Source organism: Portunus trituberculatus, chromosome 48 (assembly GCF_017591435.1).
Source record: "Portunus trituberculatus isolate SZX2019 chromosome 48, ASM1759143v1, whole genome shotgun sequence".
NCBI classification, from domain to species: domain Eukaryota; kingdom Metazoa; phylum Arthropoda; class Malacostraca; order Decapoda; family Portunidae; genus Portunus; species Portunus trituberculatus.
This window is the reverse complement of record NC_059302.1, coordinates 15,806,990-15,832,597: the sequence shown is the minus strand read 5'-3', so window position 1 is coordinate 15,832,597 and position 25,608 is coordinate 15,806,990. Positions and strand designations below refer to the sequence as shown.

The window sequence follows — 25,608 nt, the reverse complement described above, 5'->3', positions numbered from 1 at the left end:
CATTTCTTATGAAAAGGTCAAAAATAGTCTTGGCCAGCCACCACAAGCAAGATAAAGTGTACCTATGTCCTTGCTCTGAGACCACAAGTAAAGATGAATGATTGTTACCTCTGTTGGCTACCATAGAACAACTGCCTTTCATAATCATGCTGCTTGCAAATATTTGAATGAGAATGAAGTTCTGACACATGATGCAGCAGTTCTGAGGGTTTCTTTTTAATTTTTCTGGATGTAATAAATGGATTTTTTCTTTTTATATAAATACACTTTAAGTGTATTGGTCTTTATGAAATTCTTAGAGGTTGTGGCACATTCATACCTTTCCTGGCATTATCAACACAAATGTAGCCAACATGAGCATTAATCTTGACTCCTTGCTTCAGGGAAAAAGACATGGGCCTTCTCCACCTTAGTGGTGGTCTCTACCAATTTTGTCCTTTTGGTGAAAAATAGTGACTTTTTATATTCAACAGGGCTAAACCACACAGACAAGGCATATCTAAAATTACCAAACATGCAACGTATACATTTTACACCATCAGATTAAATAGCATGCTAGATTAAAGTATTGCATTTATTCTTCTGTCATTTACAATGTAGCTGTTGATATTTGCCACTCCTAATGTATCCTAACCTTAGTACTGGTAAATACTGTAATGACCTAAACAGCATGTAAGGCTCCATGAAGCATTTCTGAACCCCACTTGAATTCACTTTCAAACTCTGCAGACATGACTTCTGTGTACTGCTGCTAGGTAGCAGCTCGGTTCCTTCCTGAGGAGGAGGACCATTACCCAGCTGACTCCCACCACTAACACATTTACATTCTGGTCAGTTACCAAGCCAGTATCTTTCCTCTAATCAGGTAAAGTGCATTAGCAAATTTTGTACATACTTAGGACAAGTTTATATAAATATGGAACCACAAACCCTGGTGAAGAGTGTGAAAATAAGTAATGTATGTTGTTCACTCATTAGAGGGTTCCACTGCCCAAGTCACTACTCATATAGTACCTATGGTCTGAGTTAGGACTAGGTGAGGAGTCTCACTGAAGCCAAAGTCAATTTGACCCACTCCAGGAAGACACAAATAGGGTTTAACCTCTTCACTACGGGCAACAGAAAACAATTCCTGGTATCATGTACGGGCTGGGTGGGAGTGGGGAGATACCTGATTCAGAGGCAGCTCTCTCTCTCTCTCTCTTTCTCTCTCTCACCCACCATATAACAAAATCTCACCTTGCCATCAAAACAGGAGAGGGGCTTCATGTTCTTGAGGTTGTGATGAGCAATAAAGAACAGGACAGAAAGAAGCTGGTGATGATGATACACAAGATCATAACAGGTCATCTTTTGCATGATGGTGAGCTCCACCAAAGAAGGTGATCCTTCCTGACCACTCCAGAACCTGTCAGCACTCAACACTAGCGGTTTCTCCACTTCACACACTACATTAGCCTGTAGAAAAGAGACATCTTCAATAAGGTGGTAATGTATGTTATTCTTTATTCTGAATCTTATATAATGTCAACTCAAAGAAAATGCACTAAATAAGGTTTATTAAAAGACAAATGTGCATAGATAATTTTTTGAAATCACAAATGTCTTCTTTATTTCAAACAAGCTACATTTTCATGAGCATTTCTTTGTCACATATCACTAAGAAAATATATTCATGATATATGTGTATGCAGCATGACATAAACAAAATTTTGAAAGTAACAAATATGGGTACTTAGAAATAACAAAAAATCTAGAATGTCTAATAGGGCAGGATATGCACTATCACTACTCACCATCTGCTCTCACTCCTGTGAAAAAGTTATTTGGCTCATGTACTTGATACTCGAACTTAATTCGTTCCAAATGGTTGTTCAAGTACGTATTAAAAAGTTTGACTACTGATACCTATTAATCAGGTAATTCGTTCTAATCTTAGCAAAACCTCAAGTTTATGAAAATTTTAATGTATTCTTTTTTACAATTTTGATCTGTACATACCGTAAGTGAAGGCTGGTGATGGATAATTTAGAAGAGGAAGGGAGAAGGGTGGGGAGGAGGAGGAGAAGGGAGGTTGCTGGAGGAATCCACTAATGGAGTGCTGTGGCTCACTAACACTTGCATTTTCACCAGATCCCTTATTTTCATCATCAATAAACCTCTTAGGTGCCGTCATAAATTTCTAAATGAAAAACTGCTGACAGAACATAGAAGAATGTTATTTTCTCAAGACTGCGGCAGGACTAGGGATGCGCACCAGCATCTGGTATACTGGTATTATGGTAATACTGGTATTACCAGTAATACAGTATCAGAACAGTGCAGTGGCAGCTGTGAGAAGGGAGATGATAGAGCTTTTGTATACGACCAAATGTGCGGCTGTTTAATTACCACATATTTTTACCACTAATAAGCTTTTGGTGTTAATGTAAGTTTATAATGAAAAAGTACAGATAGAATGCAGGAGAATGTTACTCTGATGACTGCGGCAGCACAAGCCACAACTGGCGGAGGGGGAAGGGGGACACCAGGGAGCCTTTGTTTACAACCACGTGTGTGGACATTCGACTATCGGGTATTTTTTCGAGTATTGAATCAAGCTTTTGCTTTTGAGTATTGAAAAGTTCGCGTATTGAGTCTCCACTGTATTTCAATGAGGGTATGAGGGTGTGAATAATTTAAATGGAGCAAGAGCAGACAGTAAGCAGAGCAATTATGTGTTTGTCAAAAGAAGCAGGAATAAATGATGACCTACATCAGCACTCACATGCAGAAGTAAGAATGAAGTGATAAGAATGTGCAAACCTCAAGATCTATGTTAGAGCATGTTCACATGGTGAAGCTTTCTGAGACAAACTTTACTCCTTGTAAAGTCAGAAATAGAAAAACATTGAGCAAAGCTTCAAATAGGTTTTTCCCTACAGTTTAACCTCTTCATTGCCAGCAACAGAAAACAGCTTCTGGCGCCATATCAGGACTGGGTGGGGATGGGGAGATACCTAACTCAGAGGCATCTCTCTCTCTCTCTCTCTCTCTCTCTCACTACAGAAATATCAATGATAAGTAATTTTTCATAACAGGAATATACAATAAGAAATGATCCCAAACAAATTTTACAGAAAAAAATTATAGTTTGCCTTCTCAAGGCCATTTTCTGAAGATGACAAACAAGATAAAACGTTAATTTTTATGGTAAACTAATCTATTGGTACCATAGAAAATAAAAATAAATAAATAAATAAAATAACTATTTCCAGGATGGCACATCAGTACTTATCCTGATATAAGAAAGTAAGAGAGTCATACACCTTTGTAATAATGATGAAAGTCAAGTTTGCCATTGTATTATATACGACTTACAGTCATAGCAGAAAGTTTGGGCGCAAGATGTAAACAAATGTGACCTTTAAATACAGTAGACATTAATGACATTTAAATGGTACATAACATACCTTATTTGCTAAGCGATTTTCCTTTAAGCTTGATAACATTCTCCAAATGTGCTAGGATGCTTCTTGCCAGTTTTCTACATGATTGTGAATAACATTATCCAAAATATCTTGTATTTCTATTTTTAGCTTTGCTACAGTCAAAGCATCACATTCCCAAAGCTGTTTTTTTAACGATATGCCACACGTGCTCTATAGGATTCAGGTCTGGTGAATTCCCAGGCCACTTTTTGAAGCAGTTTACACCACAGTCCTCTAACCACTGGGTAACAGACCGAGCTGTGTGAGCAAGAGCTCCGTCTTGCATAAACCAACTAGCGTTACACTTTTCAAAACCTTCAGGCAGATTTTCACACAATAACTCAAAATAACTGTATTGATTTGTACTCTAATTTTTTTCAATAAACAGTAAAGTGTCAACTCCCAAACATTAATTCGTCATTCCACAAGACTTGGTCCCAGTCTTCTAGGGTCCAATCCCAATATTTCTTAGAAAAAGCTATGCATCATGCATGTCTATCGCACTTATCAAGGGAGAACTTTGGCACAACAACTATGATATTGTAAATCTTTGAGTAAATGATCAGAGATACATCTGTAATTACAGACACATTCTGAAGCAGTGAAGGATTACTTTCCTTCAGTTTCCTAGCTGTGAGTGTTGGATTATTATCCAACTGTATCCTAATGACCTTAAAAGTACAAGGTGATATCTTTCTTGGCCGATCAAAGCGAGGCTTGGGGGTAGGAATGGTGTCACCTCCCCCATCTCGAAATTTCCTATTCCACATTTTGAACTTACCACACTCCTATTCCCACACGAGTGGCTATATCTTTATAATTACAGACCTCTTTATTGAGGGTTATGATAGCAACAACTGTGTCTCTTCCCAGCTCTTTACCACTTCCCATTACAGAGATATTGAGGCAAAAACACAAAGACCACCGCCAAAAAACGTTCAATCCATGTGATATATGCTTGCATGTTGACACCACGTGGGCCTGGGAGTGACTCAACAGAGTTGCTGAGTTGTGCGTATTGTCTCTGCTAAATAATGGTACAAACCATACCATTGAAAAATAGTGAAAAGTTTGGCCGCAGATTAGGTATTTTTTGTGTTTTTGAGTTTAGCGAAAATTTTGGGTAGTCTGTAATTTTGCCCCCAAACTTTCCACTACGACTGTACATTCTGTGAGATCTAACTCAGTATCTAGGAAAGAAAACACACCATCTTAGCAGAGAGCACCCATGATGCAAATGCACGTCATCGGATGTGTCATGAGTACCCCGCTGATGCAAAATACATGTCATCATGTTGAAGGGGTTAATGATTAATCATAGCTTTGCTTAATGTACAATAAAGTTGAACAATGAATATAAATATAGCAGAAAAAAGTTCCACAAATTTACACAGAACCCATAAGATATCTGTTCTCTGTTTCCATACTTAACTAGCAGACATGTCAAAGGAACATTTGCAAAGAGGCAAAGTTTGTCAAATAAAGCTTGGCTGTGAAGAATGCCTTAGAAAATCCCCTACAAAATGCAAGAGCTAATATGGTATTTTTAAAAGAAATGTGGGACAGAAGAATGAGAATTTAAGTATGTAAGTATGGAGTGTATAAACATGTCTTCCCTGAGTGTTCTTTAAAATAGGATAGAAACAGTTAAAAAGATGAACACTTTGAAATTATAATTAATATTCAATCAAGTTCTCAGTAACTGTCAGAAAGATAAGTGAAAAATTTAATAGTGAGGTTTATGTTATGATGAACAGTATACAAAAGACAACAGAACAAATTATCCACATTTAAGGAAGGATACCTTTAAGCAGAAAAGATAAATAATTTTCCCCTTACATCTGCACTCACCTCTAACACTTGTTCTAATAGCTCTGATGCTGCTTTGAACACTAATGCCAAACTGTGTTCACAAAGCCCAAGGTCCCGACGACATAATCGATCTTTCGGGAGACGACCAACTTTTTCCACCAATCCCAAGGCAGACTGGATACTTCTGCTGACCCATGTCTCCCATATCATCACAGAAACTCCTGTAAAAATATTGTGTAGTTACAATCTTTTGAGAAATTATAATTCATATATTTCTCTGCTCTCACTTCACTTCACATCATGTGTTAATACAATAAAAGGCCATTAATCTGAACACCATCCTCAAGAAATATAACACTTAAAATAAGTATCTGGCTAAGCATGTTCACTTCTATAGCAAAATTAGGTTGGGCCATCACTAGACCAATTTATATTTTTTAATATAGAGGAGACCCAATACTTGAACTTAATTAGTTCCAAATGGTTGTTCAAGTATCAAAAAGTCTGACGATCGATACCCATAAATCAGGTAATTCGTTCGTCTTAGCAAAACCTCAAATTTATAAAAATTTCAAAGTAATTTTTTTTTTTATAATTTTCATTTGTACATACTGTAAGTGAAGGCTGGTGATGGATAACGTAGAAGAGGAGGGGAGAAGGGTGGGGAGGAGGAGGGAGTTCATCAGGGGACCAATCACTATCCATGAAAATGTCTAACTTTTCTCTTGATGTGATTCCTGTGAACCCATTAGTGGAGACTCACTAACACTTCCACTGTCACTAGATTCCTTATTTTTACCTCTTTGGTGCCATTATAAGTTTCTAAATGAAAAACTACCGACAGAATGCAGAAGAATGTTGTTTTTTCTTATGACTGTGGCAGGACTAGGCATGCTCATCGATATTCAGTATACTGGAATACTGGTAATACCAATACTGGAACTGGACAATGACATTGGCAGGGAACAAGAGGACAGATATTTGTTTACAATCATGTGTGCGGCCGTTTGATTACCAGAGATTTTCACTACTACTAACATAAGTTTATAAATGAAAAACTAAAGACAGAATGCAACAGCACAACTGGCAGAGGAAGGGAGGGAGAGGCCTGGGAGCCTTTGTTTTTTATTTATGTATGTTGCCTAGGGCAACAAAAATTGTGAATATTAAAAAAGAAAAAAAAACCACTGAGGTGCTGGTCCTTAACCCTTTCAGTGCTCCGGACCACGATCGTGGCTTTGAGGGAAATGCCTCCTGTCCACGATCGTGGTCCCATATTTGACAAGTCACAGAATTAAACCGCACACCTCCTGGCTGCTGTTAGTTGCCAAATGACATTCTCCCATCCTCCCTCGACTCATTGGATGCGCCATCAGTTGCGTGGTAAGAAAAATATAGTCACAATGGCAGTAGAGTATCAGATGCCCCTTTTTCCACAATTATTATTATTTTACGATGCATTTATTTATAGAAATAACAAGAGTAATGATCAAATCTTGTTGTTAGAGAGCAGATATGCCAGATATTATTCGTTTATTGGTAGTATATTGCGTATTTCGTATATTACCATATATGGGCATGTGTATCCTCGCTCATGATAGTATGTACATCAAGAAAACACTCTGGAAACATATTTTATATTATTTGTGTGGGCATAATGTATGCACAGGTGTGAAAAACAATTACCCTAGCACATTCTGGAGCAGTTCTGAGCAACTGCAGTTCAAATCAGGCAGAAAATTCTGTGTAATTTAGTGAAAACACCTGCACAAGTTGCGGCGGAAAATAACCATCCGCTACGATGGCAATACTCAACAGTGCACAACATACCACCAGAAAGCCAACTTCCTATCATTATTGCACCACTTTCCAGGGTGAGTAAAGACTTAAATTTTTTTACAGTAGATGCGTAACACTCTATTATGCATGAGAATATTGATTCTTTTCAATTTTGCAAACCTCAATTTTTCGGCCAAATTTGCATCTCACAGACATGAACCAAAAACCTATTTGTGCCCTGAAAGGGTTAAACAAGGTAAATAGATAATCAAAAGGGGACTCCCAGGATGATAGTAGGAGTCATCAACTTTTTCATTATATATATTTTTTTATTATTTTGCATGAAGAATGTACAAGTAACTAGTGCATGTAGTTTTGTGTAAAGGAAGAGAGTTGTCTTTAGAAGGCAGGCTGTGACTGCCTCCTTGTGTTGCAAAACACAAAAGGAAACGTTCAGTGAGGTCACACCTGACTTTAATGATAAGTTCACAGTACTCTCCTGAACCAGTGCTAGTAGACCTCCCTGGGAGTAATAATCGTTTCAGCAGGTGTCTACTGCCTCCATGTGACCATGTGTGTGGACGTTCAGCTATCAGGTATTTTTTTGAGTATTAAATAAAATATTTGCGTTCCAGCATTGAAAAGTTTGACTATTAAGACCTTCAAGTATTGAGTCTCCACCGTATATAAATTCTTTAACATGCACATCAATGAATTGAGTAATACTCATACAAATGGCAATTCTATTTTGTTACTAAACTTTAACCATCAAACCTCCTTGGTCACTAGCAACATCACAAACAAAGTATCCACATTCTTACCATGCCTGATATGGGAGTTCTTTATTTCTCCAATGTGAGCAACAGCCAGTGACAACTTAGTAACATCATCTGGGTTCTTGTGCCAGGCAGCAGCCAACTCCCAAGCCATGTTTGTGAGCACTGAATCACCTGCCACTGAGTGTGGGAATTTATCCCCGACCTTCACCAGCAAATCTGTAAATATAATATATAAAGATGAAATCCCAACTGATAATAACATAGCAGGTAATGGTTTTACGTGGGAGAAGTACAGGCAACCCCTGCTTAACGAGAAACTTATGTTGGGATTTAAATAGTGGACTTACGTTCCTAAAAAAACCCTTCGTTAAGCGAATTTTTGTTTAGCAAACCAATTATAACAAGTTTAACCCCTGACTTGAGCTTCCATTGAGAGTAAATAAAGTGAGAGTGCATCATAGTACAGTAAAAGGTTTTATGAAAGTAAAAATTATGAAGTTAAACATTTAAGCAGTTTAATTTAAGACTAAGTCATTATAATGTACACTAATGTATGTATGTAAGTAACTTTATAATGTTGATGATCTTAAATTTATGAAGGGAGGGAGAGTGGAGCGGGAAATACGCTAGCTGGCAACCTGTGGAATGTAAACAAAGGGCGCATCATTGTACCGCATACAAAACTTATGTACCACATTTCCACAAGGCTTTCCATTTTATCCATTGCAGAGTCACGAGTTCAGGTGGTTCTTTTAGCTTGCAAGGAAGATATGATCTCACCAGCCTTCTTAATAGAGTCTGCTGACTTGAAAATGGTAGACAGTAGATGGAGTCAAGCCATGGTGGGAAGCAATGCTATTAGTTTTCTCGCTTATCTCGTGTCTGTGAATAATATCCAGCTTCACTTCGAGAGTAAGAGACTTCCTGGTCTTCTTAGCAACGCTAGGTAACATTGCAGGGTGTGTTGGTGGCATGTAGAGCGAGGGAAGACGAGCTGCTGCTGACGCTGTTATTGTTTTGAACTAGGGGGTGTATTCAGAAGTGTGATGCGGCGGGGCTTTCAAACTTGGAAAAAAATTATCTGGATAAAATTTCGTTAAAGTGAGTTTGGTGTTTGTTAAACGAGCAGATGGTAGTAAAAGGAAACCTTTGTTGGGAAATTTCGTTGTGTGAACCTTCGTTAAGCGGGGGTTGCCTGTAGTTACTAGAAACACCTAGATTCATCAAATTCAGTCACTTTCGGGTTGTTCCTAGTCCTAATTTTTTTATGACTTCGAGGGTAAAAATTATTGAAATTTTTGTTCAGTCCTAATTGTTCCAAGTCCAAGGTGTTCACGTCCAAGGATCCACTGTATATCTACTCAAGAGATGTACAGGCTGGGATAACACATCAATAGAGTAAAATAAACACCTATATTGATAAGTTTTTTACATTTTTTAATAAAATCTTGAGACAACACATCAATTTCAAATATACACTGAATAACATACACAGTCAAACCTCGCCCAACATGACAGTTACGTTTCTGACCTCTTCGTGTACGGCGAGATTTGTGTTCGGCGAATAATAGGCCCTATGGAAAAATGGGGGTTACGTTCCCAGATCCTCCCCCAAAAAATTTTTTTACCAAAAAGGCTGAAAAAAAAACAGTAAATGAAGTACCAAGCACACATTTTATTTAATTATAGTACTAGTACCTTTAGTTTATTTGTTGGTTGGAGAGGGCTTGAAATATGAAGTGATGGGCTTCTGACTGGCAGATGCTTCCATATGGCGTAAAGTCTCCTTGTAGGGCAAAAGAAGCTCCTCAACACCCCTCTTAAACTTACCGTATTTTATGGCTTACAAGATGCACTTTTTTTCCTAAAAAATACCCTGAAAAATACTAGTGCATCTTCCAAGATGAATGTTGTATTGTGAGGCAGCATCCAACCTCAAGTGAGCTTGGACACTTGACAGATAGCGACCTGGATTTTTATGTTGAGTCATTACATTATGATGTTGGCTTAAGTACCATTTAATTTAGCCTTTTATATTATGTAAACTCAGTACTTAGGTGTTACAAGTATTTACAATACCATAATCCTTCCTGCAGCCTACTCAGCGTGTGGAGAAAACGGGCCGCTCCTCGTCTCATTGCAACACACACATACATGCACACGAACGCACACACATCATGCCAGGTGCCTTTATACCTTTATTAATAGAACATCCAAGTGGCTTACTCATTCAAGCAAGAGTCAAAACTCCACTTGTGAATTGTATTCACATTGATAAAGCCTATGAAGCACGACTGCAAAATAAAATAAATACAAACTGCAGCACTGACGTGTTCGGTTTCAGCGATCGGACAAGTGATTCCGTAATGTAAACAACAGGTCCAAAACATGCCGTCGCCGCCACTAAAACAAGAAGAGATGGACTGTTTCACTGTGTATATGTATTTACCTATGGTGTTTTTATTTACATAGTTTTAAATTTGTGGTGAGTGCTCCAGCAAATTTGTAATGAGTGGTGAAACAATAGTGTCTTGCAGACTCCTTGCTTCTTATGTTTTTGTGTTCAGTGGTCGGGTATACGGTGAATGCGTTCTTGTATGAGAATGACTTTTTTTCTTAGAAATTTCTTTCAAATATTAGGGTGCGTCTCCAAGGTGCAGCGTCTTGCAAGCCGTAAAATACTGTAATGCTCCTCTCCAGGATGGGATCTGTTTCAGTGAAGAGGGATGTTGCATCTTCCATCACTTTCAGCAAATTACAAAGAGTCCAAGACACTTGGGAGGAGGTCAAGTGCATCCACCAGGACCAGGGGTGCATGGAGACCAAATCGTGCAGGAGTCAAAGTCAGCAAAATATGGGATATTTTACCGATTCGTGTATATGCGAGTTTCGTGTTTGGCGAGGTTTGACTGTATTATATATATTAAAGTCTGCACAATTGGATTGCGAGTTTCCTTAAAATCATTAAGAGTTATCCAAAAGTCAGATGGAAATGGAAGATGGAAATGCAGAAGCAGGCAGGGAGTTTCAGAGTTTACCAAAGGAATGTATGAATGATTGAGGGTACACCTAACCCTTCGTTATCGCGCCTTTCCATTAGCGTGTTTAAACGCACTTATGGTTTTAGCGCATCTGGAAAGTCGTTATCGAGCAGCAGCAGCAGCAGTACTACCCATATCCCAACCACACACCGATTTTAGGAAAATTTTTGAGTTGAGGCACCAATTTATTCATTTCCTATTTATTCTTCACTTCCGTTAATACGTTTTCCACTATCGCGGTTTTTTAGGCACCAATTTTGTATGATAATGGAGGGTTAGGTGTACTGATTAACTCTTGCATGAAAGAGTTGGACAGAATAAGGGTGAGAGGAAGAAGAAAGCCTTGTGCAGTGAGGCTGCAGCAGGAGGGAAGGCATGCAGTTAGAAAGATCAATAGAGCCATTAGTATGGAAATGGTGATAAAAGTTAGCAAGAGATGTAACATTCCGGTGATGAGAAAGAGGCTGAAGACAGTCAGTCAGAGGAGAGGAGTTGAGATGAAAAGCTTTTAATTCCACCCTGTCTAACAAAACTGTGTGAGTGGAACCCCTCCAAACATGTGAAGAGTACTCCATACAAGGACGGAAAAGGCCCTTGTACAGAGTTAGCCATTGGAGAGGCGGAAAAACTAGCAGAGACACCTTCTTCATAGTTATTTTAGCAAGAGATGAGATGTGAAATTTCCAGTTTAGATTATGAGTAAAGGACAGACCGAGGATACTCAGTGTAGAAGATGGGACAGCTGAGTGTCACTGAAGAAGAGGAGATAGTTGTTTGGAAGGATGTCTTGAGTTAATAGATAAAAGAATTGAATTTTTTGAGGCACTGAACACTGCTAAGTTTTTTCTGCCCCAATCAGAAATCTTAGAAAGATTCTGTGGTGTCCCTGTATAATCTGTTGATTTCCTAAAGGGTTGGTCATCTCTGAAAAGATGTGGAAAAGTGTAGGGTGGTATCATCAGTGTAGGAGTGGAGAGGGCAAGAAGTTCAGTTAAGACCATTAATGAATAATAGAGAGTTGATGACAAGACAGAACCCTGCAGAACACAACTGTTAATAGATTTAGAAGAACAGTGGCCATCTGCTATGGCTACAGTAGAAAGGTTGGAAAGGAAACTTGAGCTAAAGCTGCATAGAGAAGAATAGAAACCATAGGAGGACAGTTTTGGAATCAAAGCTTTCTGCCAAACTCTATCAAAAGCTTTTAATGTCTAAGACCACAGCAAAGATTTCACTGAAATTTCTAAAATAGGATCACCAAGACTTGGTAAAGAAAGCCAGAAGATCACCAGTAGAGCAACTTTGACAGAAGCCATACTGACGATCAGAGAGAAGATTGTGAAGTGACTGATATTTAAGAATCTTCCTATTGAGGATAGATTAAAAAGACTTAAGACAAGTAACAATTTAAAGCATTGTTAGTTTGAGGGATTAGAACGGTAACCCATTTTAGGAACAGGCTGAATGTAGGCAAACTTGAAGCAAGAAGGAAAGGTAAAAGTTGATAGGCATAGTTGAAAGGGTTTGGCCAAGCAAGGTGCATGCATGGAAGCACAGGTTTTGAGAACAATAGGAGGGACCCCATCAGGTCCATAAGCCTTCTGAGGGTTTAGGCGAGCCAGGGCATGGAAAACATTATTACTAAGAACTTTATTGTAGGCATGAAATAGTCATATGGAGGAGGAGAGGGAAGAACAAGCCCATAATCATTCAAGGTAGAGTTGATAGCAAAGGTTTGAGAGAAGAGTTCAGCTTTAGAGACAGATGTGATGGCAGAGGTACCATTAGGATGAAATAAAGGAGGGAAAGATGAAGTAAAGTTATTGGAGATGTTTTTGCCTAGATACCAGAAGTCTTGAGAGGAGTTGGGGTTTGAAAGATTTTGACATTTTCTATTTATGAATGAGTGTTTGGCAAGTTGAAGAACAGACTTCACTTGATTCCGGGTAGAAATATAAACTTCATGAGTTGATGATTATGGAAGGCTCTAATACCTTTTGTGGGCAACCTTTCTATTGTGTATAGCACAAGAACAGGCTGTGTTAAACCAAGGTTTAGAAGGTTTAGGATAAGAAAAAGAATGAGGAATGTATGCCTCCATGCCAGACACTATCACCTCTGTTATGCGTTCAGCACACAGAGATGGGTCTCTGACACGGAAACAGTAATCCAAGGGAAATCAACATAATACCTCCTTAGGTCCCCCCCAACTGGTAGAGGCAAAATGCCAGAGGCACCTCTTCTTTGGGGGATCCTGAGGAAGAATTGAAGAAATAGGACAAGATACAGGTATGAAGTTATGATCGGAGGAGTTCAATGGAGAAGATAGGGTAACAGCATAAGTAGGAGGAGGGAGGCGGTGGCATAGTGGATAAAATGGTGAGTGTGAGATTGTCAGACATCCACATGTAGGTTTGAATCCCACCACGTACCACCTTGAAACTATGCCATTACCCTTCCCTCCTCCCCAGCTTATGATGTATTTGAATAGTGCTACATGGCATTAAATGGTGATTGTTGTGTGTAATATACTCAGTCAAAGCTTTACAGGAAATAGTTTGCAAATGACAAATTGGATTTTTGTTGTGTCAGTGGAAAAAATGTACAGGTAACACAGCAATTCATTGGTTAAGTGCTAATTTTTAAGCATATATGGAAACTCACTGCAACTGTCATCCATTCAACACATTCTTCACAAGATATTTCATCATCTGACACAGTCTTGGTCTCCTCTTCATCTTTCCCTGTGTAAGGGAGATACACCATGCCGGCTCTTCCTCCCTTCCTAACTACCTTCTATACGCTTCTATACGCTCAGCCGGCTTCGTTATACCCCCCAGGCAGGCCCTTGTTAAGTTTTGGATCTCCGGTACCCCGAGGCTTTGGTACCACGAGGCTTGCTACTGGCCTTGGCTCCTCCCACCATGAGGCTTCGGTACCAAGAGGCTTTGCTACTGGCCTGGCTCCGCCCTTTCTGAGGCTACGATGGGAGGTGGGTTTGGAGGCCAGGACAGACACCAGCACACCATCTCTTGGTGAACACCTCGCCTCTCTTCAAGCTGGTTCCTCGTCTCACCGGAAGAGCAGTCAGCCTGAGCTCCTGCTGCTTCTCTCCATACCTTCACCTGCCACCGCTGTCATCTCCCTGCCGCACACCAGCTTCTGGACTTCACCTCCTGGCTTGTTGCTGAGTGGATCTTCACTGGTGCGCTTAACGCCAGTGACTCAGCACGCCGTCTCCTTGCACACGACAGCAGTGGTTTGGTTGTTCGTTATTGTCTCTTAGTGATAATACACTCATTCTGTTTTGTCTTGTTTTCCTTTCCAAAGGGCTAGTCTAATTAATCCTGGCTTAACATCATATATTTTGAGGGCAAGAGATCGTGGTCTCCCGTTTCCTTCACACCCAGCATCAAATTGATGTTTCTCTCTTGTCTGCTTATCATGCCTTGTGAGTATCTTTTAAAATGGTTGAGAGGGGTATACCAGTGCCAATAAACTCTGGCTAATACAGTGGTAACACACTGGCCTGGCATTGCTAAGGTCAGAGATCAAGCCTCACTCAGACTCGTGAGTTTAGGGCTTTAAGCTATTTACTGCGAGTTTACTGTTGTGGTTGGAGCGCCACAGTGGGGAGTTGGGTTCACCTAGCTGAAGTTTTAAAGAGCACCAGACGTATTGGATACTGGAAGTTAAGGTATGTGTCAATATGCGGCTGGAAATGCTGGCCGCAAGAAGTATCGATAGAGCCCTGCTAGTTGGAATACGTTCGCACATACCGGCTGGGAAGTATCGGCTGGTTGGCCTACATTTTCTATAAGAAGAGTGTTCATCTTAACGAAAGACTATGCAGAATTGCCACCAAATGAAATCACAAGTATTCAATTCTCACCTCCAACAACACCCTGCAAAGAGGGAAACAGTCATAAGAGTGTGAAAGCGATCTTCTACGAAGGGTGATTTTGCTGTACTACTAATTTTTTGGATTCCAGACATGTCACTGGTCCCTCACTATTTCCAACATCTTCCTCTCTGCCTCTAGACACCCACATGTTCAAACCTTCCATAAAGTCATAATGTAAACAAAGCCGATAGCAGCTGGACAAGACCAAATTGTCAATCTACCCACTAGGCACCAATATCTAACTCAAAACTCTAGTGGCTGGCAATTCCAGCTGCATATTGACATGTGTGAATCTCCCTTAAAACCAATGAACTTAATTTTAACAACACTCAGTTGACATCTGTTTGTTATGATGAAGGTTCTTCTTGCATTAAGTAATAATGATTAATCATTCATGATATTCATGTAATGACATTCATGACATGATATTCATTCTTTGATGTAAATGCAGCTCAAAACAGCATCATGTAGGTAACAATAATAAACCTGACCATGACTACAACAGTACAAACACAAGTACACAAAGGGGCTGAATTCTAGTAACAAAGCACAATTTGACATCTTAGAAAAAATACTGTATTATCTAATGGGACACTAAAGGAGTATTGCAGACACCATATTGCCATGAGCTGCTATATATATTTAAAAAATAGCACTTAGCAACAACTAAATTGTTGTGTTACCTGTACATTTTCTTCACTGACAACAAAAATTCAAGTTGTTTCCTGTAAGGCTTTGACTGAGTACATTACACATAATAATCACCATTTAATGCCATGCAACACCATTCAAGTAAGTAGTGAGCTGGGGAAGAGGGATGGGTATGGTAGAGGTCCACCCATGGAGAGTAAAACCCGCTACACAAAACTTCTATGATAATTTCTCAAAATAAAGCAAAACACTGAATAAGGGGTAATTCAACTATCGAATCCCAAAGTATATACCTTAACTCATGGGATACCCTACATATAATAAGAGAACCAAACAAATAAGTACCAAAGCAGAATAATATTTGAAAAACAAAAACAAACATCCTTGCACAGATGCTTGCTTTCTGTTCATATTCATGTCTCTCACACTTCCAAGCAATGGACTGTTTCTCAAATATGTTGAATGACATCTGATGAAATTCATAATGCAGGAATCTTAACAAACACATAAGAAATACATGACTGGTTACAAACTTACTGAATATTTCCCCATGATTGCCAAGTTCACTATCTGCTTTTTCTTCACAAGATACTTCTTCATCTGACACAGTCTTGGTCTCCTCTTCATCTTCCCCTGCATCAAATTGTTGTTTCTTTCTTGTCTGTTCATCATGCTTTGTAAGTATCTTTTCAATGGTTGAGAGGGGTATACCAGAGCCAATAAACCAGTTAGCTACCAGTTCAGCAACATATCCTGCAAAGAAGTATATAGGTGATTACTTTAGCTACAGACATGATGTAACATTGCTGAATGTGAGGAACAAAATATTTTCATGTTAAATTAGGCAAAACAAAAACTACTACTACTACTACTACTACTACTATTAACACTAGTAATAATAATAATAATAATAACAATAATAATAATAATAATAATAATAATAATAATAATAATAATAATAATAATAATAATAATAATGATAATAATAATGATAATACAAACAACACTTTTGAAAAAAAGAACAGATTAGTAACAATTAAACATTTATTTAAGATCCATGTGCTCCCAAAAAAGTTAGCTTCTGCTCAGTACATGTTTTTTTTTACTAGTTATCCCATGAAAGACATTCTCAAGATCTGAACTTTTTAAAAATCCTTTTAATTCAATGTTTACTGCATATCTCTCAGCCTGCTGAGTTACTACAAGATATCACTCTCATAATCAAATTAAGTTACTTCCATCTATAAACCATACCAGCACTAAATGCAAAACCCATACACTTTCAAAAGCTCAGTAGTAATCTAGATTTCAGGCTAACAATGTCAAAGCTTGGTCCTTGGCTATATAATATTTACCAAGTTAAAACAATTCCCTTAACAATGTTGATTTGGTTCTGGTCCTTACCTTTACCCTTATCCAGTAAATTTTTTACAGATACTTCTAGCTTCAATTTCTTCTCAGGTCCATTAGATGGCAGACAGGAGGAGAGTCTATTTAGAGGCAGCAAACATCCAAGTTGCCAGAGCACTAAATTCCACTCTACCATTTCCATTGATAACCCCTCCCAGTCATTCAGAGACATGAACTTGGCTGTGGCTTGTATACAGCCCTCCTTGTCTTCCTTTCCAATTTTTACTGTTTTTGCATTGTCGTCTTCCCAGTTCAGATGAGCTTTGGTTTCCAGGGTGGCATGGACACCTCGGCAAAGTAGTGCAGCCATGTAAGCATGGAAAGGCTGCTCAGAGGCCACAAGCTTGTCCCTTACAGCAATCCACCATGCACTCTGTTCACTCACATCACATAAGATTTTTTTCTCTGTAAGATAACAAAATCTTGAATAGATTTCTTACAAAAAGGTGTAAATATAAAGAATTACATGTCTACACAAAGAAAATTGTCCTAACTCTAGAGGAGCACATATAAAAATTTTCATATTTGTGTGGATTGTGACTAATTAGTACACAACTAACAAGGGCCAAGGGCCACTTCTGTGGATATTTTTCCTTTCTAAATGATGCTCACATATTCTTTAACTCTTGAAGTTCTAACCAAACAATCACAGAAAACATTAAGATAATGATTTTAATTCCACCATATTTCTTAGTAAAATGCATATGCCAACCTGCCAGGGAAGACAAGATATGCACCACCATGCCAAAATGCAGAGTGGCCACAGTGTCAGGGGAGGGGCTCTGCAGCCAGTGCTCCAAGGCCAGGTGTAGCAGCGACTCAGGAATGACTCCACTTTTCTCTACTACTTGATGGAACTTCCTGATGCTCTCTCTGTGCCACTGCCATCCATAGAGCAATTCACCTGCACCACATTGCACCAGAATCAAAACATTATATGTATGAAAAGAAAATTAATGTATACAAACAATGAAAAGCAAATAAAGATTGAGTTTAACATTATTTCAAATTTATTTTGTTCAATTAAGACTGGCACATGCAACAGTTTATAAATATAGCATACTTGTATCATGATGACAAATTTCTCTCTATTCTTCAGCAGTATGGGGAAACATCAAACAAGGAAGTTCCACAAGCTATATAATGACTTCTACATGTTATTATGCAAATAATTGAGAATTATGAAGTCTAAAGGTTTGAGTACAGTGAATAGAAAAAAATATAATAATGAAAAAAAAATTGTCATACGGAGGTATGTAAATAACAAATGTCTTTTCTCTTTTCTATAACTTTGTGCTATAGGTAAATGCTGCATAAAAATACCTAGCCTAATTTTCTTCTCCACTTGTATATCTCCTTTCAGATCAACAGGCAGAGCTGAAGTTCCTGTGTCTCTGGCCAGCACCCCAACAGACACATCCCAACATCGTATGAAGGAACCAACACTAAGGACCAGGTCCCCATCAGAAAACTTTACCTGCAACAATGATGTTTTGCTTAAAAAAAATAAACACAAATCAATGTCAGCAAGTATCTTGAAAGTTCAAATAAAAATTATACAGTTGTTAACTCACAAGTTTAATTTCTTTCACAGCTACATACAGTATAGTATACCAAATACATTGCAGTGAAAGTTAACAAATTTAGAGAGATGATGTATTGAATAATATTTTCCCAACTGACCAATTCTATGAAACTCATCTTCAAGCAAATTTTTCATATTGGCAACTCCTCCATTGACTTGGTATTCCTTTAGTATGAAGACATAATTATGAATGCTAAATCTATCTATTTATCTATCTACTCCTTTTTTATAAGAAGATTACCAGCCAAGGACATCAACCATTTGGAATTAGAAAAAAAAGTCCTCTTAAATGTCAGTTCCCACAGAAGAAACAGAATTGCTAAAAAAAAGAGAGCATAAGTGTCTTGAAACCTTGAAAGGATTCAAGTCACAGGAAGGAAGAAATACATATACAGAAAGAGTTCCAGAGTTTACCAGAAAAAGGGATGAATGATTGAGAATACTAGTCAATTCTTGGCATTAGAAAGGTGGATAGAATAGGGATGAGAGAAAGGAAAAACTAATGTAGCAAAAGCTATGGGAGAAGGGAAGGCATGTAGTTAGCAAACCAAAAGAGCAATTACCATAAAATTGCATTAGAAAATAGCAAGAGATTCCATATTGCAACAAAGAGAAAGAGGCTGAAGACAGTCAGTTAAAGAAAAGGAGTCAAGACAAAAACTTGATTTCACCATCTAAAAAAGAGGTATGAATGGAATCAACCAGTACATGTAAAGCATACTCCATACATGGAAAAAAAGGCATGATTAGCAGCTGAGTGGAAAAAAAAAATCACCCAATTTAATAGAAGCTGTTCTAATTAGAGATGAGATGCGAAGTTTCCAGTGTAGATTATAAGTAAATAAGTAAAGGATGAGAGAGAGAGAGAGAGAGAGAGAGAGAGAGAGAGAGAGAGAGAGAGAGAGAGAGAGAGAGAGAGAGAGAGAGAGAGAGAGAGAGAGAGAGAGAGAGAGAGAGAGAGAGAGAGAGAGAGAGGATGGCAAACATTGTGGAGGGGAATGTCATGTTTAGTGCAAATTCTGTGCTTTTACCCAACTCTGCTGCTGATACTGTTGACTCTTGCTAACTCGGACTAATAGGGGAAAGGTTGGTCTGACAAACACGAATGTTCAACTTTATGAATTATCTCCTCCCACTGTCACGATCCTCGACCATCTCTATATCATAAGACTACTATGATCTTTTTAAACACTGCTTTTTCTCACTACTCTCGTCATGACAACTATACTTCACATAACTCTCACAATAACACTATCACAAAAGATTATTCCGAGACATTTTGAGACAGGTATAAAGCTGGAGCAGATCAGTAATAATTCCTTCACAGTATGCATTATCTCCTTCAACACACTAATAACAACTCAGCGAGTGTCCAGTTCAGTAGTAAAACAGCAGATTGTTGTGACGCTGCTGATGGCTCCTTTCGAACCCTCATGTACGAATGAATACTACTTTCTAGAGAAGCAGAGATCAGATCCATTATCATACTATCATGCTCCAGGAAGTCATCTTTGTATACACAATCCTGTGTGAAAATTTCACGTCAATCAGATGAATACAAGTAGCAAACCAAGGACGAAATTATGAAAAATCTTTAGGAGCGAATATCTCAAAACAGTTTTGTACACTTCAAAAATTTTCACAAAATCAGTATAAACTCTGATCGACTTTTGTTTGGTATTTTAAACTGCAACTAAAAATCTATTTTTTGTTGGAATTAGATTTCTGATAGTGTCAATAGAAAACAAGATATAGGAAAGTGGAAGAAAAAAAAAAAAAAAAAAAAAAAGGCAGTTCAACTCAAACTTCAGTCCCTGAGTCAGTCAATTTGATTTATTGGGATCTGAGTTATCGCAGTTCAACAGTACTTGTAAATAATAGATGGTTTTGCAATGTGGATTTTTGGAAATAATATTCTAGCCATCCTGTAATACACCCAATGAACCTCTCTCTCATACACACTTTCATTGGTCTTATTCTCTTATTGTGTTATTTCATATCTCTCAGGTAATTCAAAGTCTTATCACACACTCTTAACTGCTGTGTCCTATTCCTCATCTAGGTCTCTAATCCATACATCAATGCTGGCTGGAGAATACAATTCTTTAAACTTCTTATATCCAGACACTTTTTTTTTTTTTGTGACTCTTTCAACTCTCCTATTACATGAATACCTTTCAGTCTTAAGCCTGTTTCTCATCCCTGCAATGTTGCATCCCTTGCTATCTTCTACCACTATTTTCATGCCAACTTATCTTTTGATCTTGCTAACTGCATGCCTTCCCTCCCTCTAACGACCTCATTGCAGAAGCCTTTCTACATTCTCTCACCCCTATTCTGTCCACCTCTCTAATGCAAGAATTAATCTGTACTTTCAATCATTCATTCCTCTCTCTAGTAAACTTTGAAACCTCCTGCCTGCTTCTGTATTTCCACCTTCCTACAACTTGAATTCTTTCATGAGGATGGTTTCAAGGCACTCATCTTTTGTTTTTGATTAGCATTTGACTGTATGAGAACCGGCATTTCAGTAGGCCTTTTTTTATGGCTATTTTTGTTACCCTTGGCTTGTGTCCCTCCTACATAAAATAGATAAGAAATTCAGAACTGTTAATTTCACATCTGCACAGCTTTCCTATATATGAACTTCTAGTCTGTTTTCTATTTTCATCCAACTAATGTATAAAACTCCTTTACTCTGTCAGAAGCAGGGCATAAAAATATTCATTATTACCAAGGTTTATACAGCATCAGAACCAATGGAAGGAAGTATTCTGAGGATTGGAATCTAAGTGGGCTTTTTTTGTTTAATAACTAATTGCTCAATTTTCCTGCTCTTACAAACAAAACAATAATAATAATCATGTAAACTTAACTAACCTTTTTAGTGTTGCCTGTCTTGAAGTGGTCATTACAGCCACATGTTGTTATCACATTTATAACCTCCTTAGGTGTCAGCACTAAAATTTTTGCCAAATCCTGAAAAAATGTTTCACAAATCATTATTACCAATTACAAAAACCAAACAGTGCATATAGGTATTATATTTTCAGTCAGTCTTTGAGAATAATGAAAGTTAAGGCAAAATATTTGACATGTATCAACTGAAGAAGAAAAGAGTAAGAAAAAGGAGTGAACATGACCAGACTATATTTACCATCCACTTTATTCCACTAACCTCCACCAATACATCATCCTCAGGATCAGGAGAGGCTTCTCGAGCTGCATGGAGTTTGCTCAGCACCAAGTACAAATCCAGCAGCTGCCTCAGACGCACCAACTGCTGCCCAAATAGGCGGCTTTCATGGTCCAAAGTGTGAATATCCTCCCCTATAAAATTTGTGAATTTGTATCACTTAATTCCCCACAATCCCATTCATTGCACAGTTGGGGATGATCCATATTTATAAAAAGACAATTTGAACAAGTGAATACACTCGACTCATTTATCCGGACCTTGTTTATCCAAATTTTGGTTTATTCGGACAGTGTTCAGGTAAGAATTTAATAATTTGAGTCTGGATGGCCAACAAATTATTTTAAACAATCTTCGCCTTGCTTACTGCCATAAACGCCTGATAGATGGTGGCAGTGCTGCAGCAGACGGTTGTAAACAGGTTCAGTCGACACTCGTGAACGCAGTGTTTTGTCTGGATTCAGAGAACAAGTTTATACATTTTCAATACAGTTTTGACTCAATACTCAAACATCTTAATAGTCAAACTTTTCGATACTTGAACGCAAAAGTTCTATTTAATTCTCGAAAAAACCTTGATAGTCGAACATCCACACGTGATTGTAAACAAAGGCTCCCTGTTCTCTCCCTCGCCCCGTCTGCCAATTGTGCTGCTGTGGCCATCAGAATAACATTCATTTAGAAATAAAATTCATTCTTCATATTTTAATTTGTGCAAAAAGAAAAATAATTTTCTCCTTGGTACACCATTTTTTAAGCACAACACACTTGGAGTAAAAAATAAATACTACCTTCCACCAGCACAAAAAAGGTTGACACTGCAGAAATGACAGTGCTCCCTCTCCCTCACAGCCTCCTACATGCACATGCAAAAAGCAGCCAAACTCCACACTGCTGAAACTGTGATGTGCACAGTTCCATACAAAGATTTTTTTTCTTTTACTAAGGGATTGCTACTGAGATTAAACTTAAGGATTATGTATTGTACAAGTACAGAGAAAAAATTAAAGGAAAATCATTATATTGAATATTATTGATAATATCAAGTGGAAATAGAGGGTGCTGCAGTTCCACTGTACCTATACACGAGCCGCCACTGATTATCTTTCTTACTACTTACATTATTCTCTCTCTCTCTCTCTCTCTCTCTCTCTCTCTCTCTCGAATGAATGAATGAATGAATGAATGAATGAATGAATGAAGTAAGTTTCATAAAAAACCCTCACTACTCACTAGCTTCTACTTCTTCCTCTACACCATAGATAGGTAGAAAAAGATCCAGAAGCCCGTGCAGCAGTGATACAGTAAGGTGCTGTGAGAGGATGAGGGTCAGCACAGCCTGCTTCCTTACTGTCATTGTTTTAATCTCAGACATTACTGTCAACATCATCTCCTCATTGCCACCTTTGAGATGGGACTTGAGGGTCTTGAGCAGGTGAAGGTCTCGGGCACGCTTACTGGTCTTCCCTCTGCATTGAAAATGCATAAAAAAAAGTATAATGTAAGAATTATGAATACATTACCCAAAGTAATCATTGAGCACAAATTATGTGTATGGTCATAATAAGCAAAAACTTAAACTATATATAACCTAACATATTGTTACTATTAAAGCAAATAATTTCATAAGGTATACCCTACTATTCTGAACTTTAAGACAACACAATCATCTTCAGCATCAAAGAGAAAAGTACCTTTCATCCTGGCCCAACTTTCAACATAGGTCAGCAACAATAGAGCCTTCCAGAACACCTAATGCTTTGAATTAACAGCAGAGGGTGAAAATGCATCATCAATAGCCTTGTTATGGCTATAAGACTATTATCATGAAATGGCTTGGTGATGCAACAAAACTTCATTGTCATTTCAAAACTTGGTGGATGCTCATGAATAATCAGAGAGCCAACACTGAGGTAACAAACAAACTTAGCTGCACCTCAAACTCCATTGAGGCAATTTCTAACCTTTAACACCTGCAGCCCACCTGATGGCTACTGTGTCACTGATAAGTAGCCAAGTACAACAGTGTTATGCCTTATCCTTTGCTTCCACACACCACATCCTTCTCATTACAAGCTATACTCTTTGTACATATTTACATTAAGAGAATGAATAAACTGGAAAATACTATGCAGCATTTTCTATAATAACAACAGGATACAAAACATCTTATTTTGTACAGTATCATATCCATATAAAAAATAAAGTTATCTCTAACCATATTGTCATTTCTTACTGAAAATACAGATCATATTGGCACAGTCCTTAGAATATGGAAATTCTAAAATATTAAAACATACTACATAAGCATTCATTTCAAGCTTGACATCACAAAGAAATACCAGTTTCTCTAAGACTTGCAGTTCTCAGTGACCATACCTGCTATTTTTCATAGATTATTGATGATTTCAACACCACTGGAACAAATCTCATCCTAATATCTGCTCATAATACTTAACACTGACAATGTATCCCTGAGCACTAAAGTACACTGGTCATCAACTCACCCCAGAGCAAGGTGGAAGGGGATGTTCACTTCACTCATTGTACCATCGGGGGTGATGAAAATGACAGGAAACACTTTGCACCGCACACCCCTCATACTGTTGGCTCCAAGTAGAGTGTGGGGAGTGTAGATCAATCTAGTAAGAAAAAAATAATAGGATGTTGTTCCTACAGGTGTGGGTTTCTTAGAGAAATATATTGTAAAACACACTATGAATGGGCAAGGCAAACCAACATTCCAACCTTTCTGTCAGCGGATGCAAAACGTTGTGTGTAAGAGTTGCTACAAGAGATCAGAAAAAATTTTTTCTTTCAAAAAAGAAAAAATGAACATGAGAGAGAGAGAGAGAGAGAGAGAGAGAGAGAGAGAGAGAGAGAGAGAGAGAGCAGCTATATGTGCTCAGATTAATGATTTCAGGAGGGAATACATTAGTTACAGTTAATGCTACAAAAAATTTACTTTATCAATCAAAATAAAGTGAAAAAGAGCATATCAATAAATTAAAAACTTAAGCACAAAGTAAGAAAAATGTCAAAATTTGATGTCCTACAACATGCCATAATGATTAGCAATGATGATTGAAGGTAATAACAATGACTGAATACTGAAAACAATCATAATGATGGTAACCTACTTTGACTGTTTAGGAACATTAAAGGCTGCCACCCTGGGTCCCTGCTGTGGCATCCAAACTTCCAGCAGACCTCGACGTGGAGCATAAATAAGCAGGAAGGTAACCCAGCGCTTAGTGCCACCCCACTCACCCTCCACCTCCACCCAGCCACAGTCAGCATCACGGTAACCTGCACAGTGTTTCAGTAGTTAGTTTTTATCTGAAAGATGCTGCAATGTGTTTCTTAGCATTACTAATATGAAGAATTCTTCAATGATTCTCAGAAGAAGCAAATATAATGGGACCCACTTAATTCCGGAACTTTTCATGTATCTGAGAAATCTAATGTATTCTTTCAAAATTGGACTCTCTATCATACTTCTTAAGATTTTGAACATCTATCACAACAATATCAGTGATATCATTCAGGTCTTCATCCTTTCAAATGAGAAACACCTGCATGTTCTTTTAATATCTAGGGACTATCATGAAGGAAATTTGAAGAGCTTAACATGATGATACACTAAGAACACTTATTCTACTGCTCATCTTTCTGTTTTTGTATAAAAAAATGTCCATACAATAGTGAATTCTCCCGTCACTTGATAAATACCATATTTTCAAAAGAGTAATCATCACACAAAACTACTTCACCCTTCCACATATCTCTGTCCACATTAGTTTGTCTTTCTGATATATGACTATGAGTAAAATCTTATTACCTGATCATATTCTTCCAGCTTTTATTTATTAAATTTCTACGTTTCCATGTGCATTTACATTTTCTTTCCATATTATTTTACACTTTTCCACACAGTTTTACCTTTCCATATTATCTTATATCTCTTCCTCCCTAATTTAC

General features: G+C 37.9%; 1 protein-coding gene across 1 annotated transcript in view; it reads right to left on the bottom strand.

Annotated features, from left to right (window-relative positions):
* The window catches only part of LOC123498653 (rab3 GTPase-activating protein non-catalytic subunit-like), a gene marked incomplete in the record, with an annotated part of 100,863 nt that overhangs the window by 10,213 nt on the left and 65,042 nt on the right, over positions 1–25,608 (bottom strand). The window contains 13 exon segments of the mRNA XM_045245966.1: positions 1,240–1,458; positions 5,322–5,503; positions 7,883–8,056; positions 15,974–16,189; positions 16,841–17,251; positions 17,559–17,750; positions 18,170–18,323; positions 21,312–21,410; positions 21,610–21,761; positions 21,995–22,081; positions 22,861–23,096; positions 24,135–24,269; positions 24,768–24,936. Coding sequence (XP_045101901.1) covers positions 1,240–1,458; positions 5,322–5,503; positions 7,883–8,056; positions 15,974–16,189; positions 16,841–17,251; positions 17,559–17,750; positions 18,170–18,323; positions 21,312–21,410; positions 21,610–21,761; positions 21,995–22,081; positions 22,861–23,096; positions 24,135–24,269; positions 24,768–24,936 — 2,426 coding nt within the window.